Genomic DNA, 4684 nt, shown 5'->3' on the forward strand with positions numbered 1-4684 from the left:
GGCGGGGCAGGGGCGGTCCTGAGCGCCGTGGGTCCGCGGTCCCGAGGAAGGAGGGCGGGGCAGGGGGCGGTCCTGAGCGTCGTGGGTCCTCGGTCCCGAGGAAGGAGGGCGGGGCCGGGGGCGGGCCGGGGGCGGTCCTGAGCGTCGTGGGTTCGCGGTCCCGAGGAAGGAGGGCGGGGCAGGGGAGGTCCTGAGCGCCGTGGGTTCGCGGTCCCGAGGAAGGAGGGCGGGGCAGGGTCGGTCCTGAGCGTCGTGGGTTCGCGGTCCCGAGGAAGGAGGGCGGGGCCGGGGGCGGTCCTGAGCGTCGTGGGTTCGCGGTCCCGAGGAAGGAGGGCGGGGCCGGGGGCGGTCCTGAGCGTCGTGGGTCCGCAGTCCCGAGGAAGGAGGGCGGGGCAGGGGCGGTCCTGAGCGTCGTGGGTCCGCAGTCCCGAGGAAGGAGGGCGCGGCAGGGGCGGTCCTGAGCGTTGTGGGTCCGCGGTCCCGAGGAAGGAGGGCGGGGCAGGGGGCGGGGCAGGGGCGGTCCTGAGCGTCCCGCGTCTGCGCTCCGCAGGGGAAAGTCCTGCCGAACCATCACCTTTGAGCAGTTCAAGGAGGCGCTCCAGGAGCTGTCTAAGAAGCGGTTCAAAGACAAGAGTGACGAAGAGGCCGTGCTGGAGATGCACCGTCTCATCGAGGGCAAAGCGCCCATCATCTCGGGGGTAACGGTGAGCGCAGCGAGCGGGCGGGCCCTGGGGTGGGCTCACAGGTGTCCTCGGGCCAGGGCACGGCCTCCAGCCCCTTCCCCTGGCTGCAGGAGACTGCTGTCACCACAGCCCGGCATTTGGTCTCTCTAACACCAACACTCAGCCTTAAACTGTTCCTCCAGAAGGGATCAGGCCCAGCAGATGTAGCCAGGTGGGGGCCAGGTGAGGTCACTAGCACCTGAGGATGGGTGAGGCACGTAGGAGCACTCAGGGAAGGTGCTAGCGGTGGCCTGGGTCTCTGGAACTGCACATGGATTGGGCAGACTCGTTAATTCCCTGGAATGGGGGATCAGCTCCACCCCGACCCCAGGCAGGCGGTCAGTGAGGGGCTGCGGAGGCATGGGGACGGTACCCTGAGCTGACATCCTTTCCTGATGCCCCACAGAAAGCGGTTTCATCACCCACCGTGTCTCGGCTCACAGACACCACCCGGTTCACAGGCTCCCACAAAGAGCGCTTCGACCCCTCGGGCAAAGGCAAGGGCAAGGCGGGCCGTGTGGACCTGCTGGACGAGTCGGGCTATGTGTCCGGCTACAAGCATGCGGGCACCTACGACCAGAAGGTGCAGGGCGGCAAGTAGCAGCTCCCCCCACCGTCCGCCCGGCGCATCGTGAGGACTAACCCCACCCCCACCCCCACTTCGTGACATTCCTGTGCTTGCTAGGTGGAAGGAGATCCAGGGAGGGACCTTCGGGCTTGTTGGGGGGCAGTCTCCCCCCAACTTCTCTTGGCTCCAAGGGTTGGGTTGCACTCACCTCTTCCCCCTAAACCTCTTTGTCCTCTACTAGCAAGTCACATGCATTTCCAGAGCCTTCCTGGGGCCTGTCAAACTGGTCACTAGGTGTGTGAACAACAGGTTCTGTGAGGTGGGCTGATGGACACAGCACGTGATACACTGACCCAGACACCCTGCCAGGACCCCCAAGGGCTGACAGCGTTAACTCACTAACCAACAGCACAAATGAAAGTAAGGAGATCACTGAAGGCCCTCGGATGGTGTCTGTGCCCACGTGGACACTGTGCTGGGCCCAGACACCGCCGTGCAGGTGTGGAGGTGGTCATGTGGAACATGGAGCAGTGAGGGCTGGTGTGAGAGACACCCTGAGCATGGAGCCATACGTTCTAGACACTCACTACCTAAAGAAGCAACAGGACGTGCCAGGGGGACTCGCTCAGCTCCACCGTCCACTACCCACTGCCTGGGCTGGGACTGCGCCCAGCGGCGGCGAGCTCCAGCTCCTTAAGCAGCACTGAAGGAATTTTGGCTAAGATAGCAGGCAGCCTTGTCTCCTCCTACCACTGTCCTGCTGGCCCCAGCGACACTGCCATCATGAAGCAAGAGCCACTGCCCACACTGCAGGCAGTCCCTCCAGAGGAGACAAGACAAGGGACAGGCCCCTTCTATTGCTCAAGAAGCCCGTTTATTTCTCATGAAGGTCTGAGGTGCATCTCAGCCACCATCGGCAATGTCTGTGTCTGGGAGGGAAAATCACATCCAAGGTCCCTGTGGCATCTCCTGTCTCCTTCCACCTGCCAGCCCCAGTCACCGCCCCCTTACAGCACCGGGTCTTCATGTCCCTGTCCACACAGGTCCACTGGGTGTCGCTCCCCTGCACCCCCCATGTGAAACTGCCACTGTTCCTGCCACATGGCGGGGGCGGGGGGCAGGTGCCTGTCTGTGTGAGGACCCACCCTGAGCACACCCTGCCCGTGTCTCTGTGACTCATTTTAACTGAGTGCTCATTAGCACCCCTCACACCCCTAGATAGAAAACAACGTCCTTCTGTGGCTAGCCCAGCCTTGCGCCCGAGTTCAGGGGGAGGCAGGGGCCACGGAACCCAGAGAGCAGTTCGTGCCGGCTCATGCGGTCACTCTGTGACACTGGAGGACAGCCACTGAGCAGGACCAGAAGCACAGCTAGTGTTGGCAGGGCCCAGGCTTGGATCACAAGCTTGGTGTTAGAGCAAAGATCTATATTTATATACTGGAGTATTTTTACACTGTAGAACCCTCAGAACATCCCAAGTCTTAGGTTTGGGGCTGCTGGGAAACCATGGAAGGTGCCTAGGAGGTGTGCGTGGGGGGCTGTCTCCAACTGGTTCAGCACCAGAGTCTCCAGCCCCCAGCTCACACTCTCCACCCAAGTTCCAGTAGGCCAAGGGTGCGGCCTGAGGTGGGCGCTTCCCCTACAGCCCTCACCGCCCCCCCCAGGCCCAGGATGCGGCCCTCACCCCCCCAAGCCCAGGATGCGGCCCTCACCCCCCCAGGCCCAGGAAGCGGCCCTCACTCTCCCACCCCAGGCCCAGGAAGCGGCCCTCACTCTCCCACCCCAGGCCCAGGAAGCGGCCCTCACTCTCCCACCCCAGGCCCAGGAAGTGGCCCTTACTCTCCCACCCCAGGCCCAGGTAGCGGCCCCCCACTCACGGTCCCAGGTAAGCTACCCCACCTCCCATGGCCCCAGAAAGCTGGAAGCACCCGCTGTCTAACTGCAGAGGCCGCGGGCCCCACCACAGCCCCAGCACTGCTGACACAGTGGTTGAGCGGAGCGGTGTCTGTGTCTGGGGTCTCACACACTGGATTCAGCCCGACCTGGACACCGTTAGACCCAGCAGTCTTGGGGAGTGGGGGCGGCCCCCACCTGTGCAAGCAGGTGCTTGGCTAACCTCACCTTCCTTAGGCTCCTTACAGATCAGCCAACCAACCAAGGAACCCACGCCACTTAATGACACTTGAAGGGATCATGTGCTACTTAGTCTGTATAAGTTTTCAGGAAAAGGGACAGATTTATATACATATCTATGCCATCTATTTTTGCACCGTGTTACTCAAGATGGAGCACCGGCGTAAGCTGGGCCGCGGAGCAAGGCACATGTGCTGACTGACGTCTGTGGTTGCAGTTCACAGTGCTCCTGCCTGGCTCACAGCATTCAGTGACAGCTTGTGTCTGCGTCCCAACACCCATGTGTGTCTGCTGTGGTTAACGTCTGTCCAGTCCATAAAGTGACGAATAAAGGTGTCAAAATGTGGATGTGTCTCTGGGCCTTACTACACGGTCTGCACAGCTCCCACTCTCTCAGCCCACCCTGTCCTGGGGAACCTTCACTGCCTGGCTCAGCCTGAGGCATGGCCCAAACTCACAGGGACCACGACCTCCCAACTACAGCTAGCATCAACAACCTAAATATCACCAACCAGAAATACTATCCCAATAAGACCCTTGTCAAAAATAAGGATAAACAAGGGCCGTTTCAGGCAAAAAGTGAATTTGTCACTGGTAGACACTAAGCACAACTGAAATTCAGAGAGCAGGAGACCACAAAGGGAAGTCTGAGACGGGAAGACGGAAAATAGAACAGCGAGAAGCAGGTGACACCCTTCCGGAGGGAGTGAAATCATTCATAAACGTGAGTGGCAGAGGCAGGGCAGACGGAGCTATGCCTCTCAGAGGATGGTCGGCGAGTGGACTAAATGCGCAAGCACGTAACAAAGTTGCTTGCTAGGAGACAGGGTCATCACAGAATAGTGGCACAAACACCACAGAATCAGTTGGTCAATGCAGACTGTGGACCAGACCATCAATCACTCATATGCAAATTCAGACTAAAGCTGAAGAAAATGAAAACAAGTCCACAAGAGCCAAAATATGACCGTGACTATATCCCACCTGAATTTAGAGATCATCTGAAGAACAGATTTGATACATTAAACACTAAAGACCAAAGACCAGAAGAGATGTGGGATGACATTAAGAATATCATACGTGAAGAGAGCAGAAAGTCATTAAGAAGAAAGAAGGAAAAGGTCAAAATGGATGTCAGAAGAGACTCTGAAACTTGCTCTCCAGTGTAGAGATGCTAAAGCAAGTGGAAGAAATGAGGAGGTCCAAGAGCTGAACAGAAAATTTCAAAGATCAGCTCGAGAAGATAAAGCCAAATATTACA

General features: G+C 59.0%; 1 protein-coding gene across 1 annotated transcript in view; it reads left to right on the top strand.

Annotated features, from left to right (window-relative positions):
* TPPP (tubulin polymerization promoting protein) overlaps nt 1-1323 on the top strand; it is a 16829-nt gene extending 15506 nt beyond the window's left edge. Inside the window, exons 2-3 of the mRNA XM_006876889.1 lie at nt 551-704; nt 1129-1323. Coding sequence (XP_006876951.1) covers nt 551-704; nt 1129-1323 — 349 coding nt within the window. The remainder of the gene's footprint in view (nt 1-550; nt 705-1128) is intronic.
* Nucleotides 1324-4684: the final 3361 nt, after the last annotated feature.

This window comes from Chrysochloris asiatica, unplaced genomic scaffold, assembly GCF_000296735.1.
Source record: "Chrysochloris asiatica unplaced genomic scaffold, ChrAsi1.0 scaffold00424, whole genome shotgun sequence".
NCBI lineage: Eukaryota > Metazoa > Chordata > Mammalia > Afrosoricida > Chrysochloridae > Chrysochloris > Chrysochloris asiatica.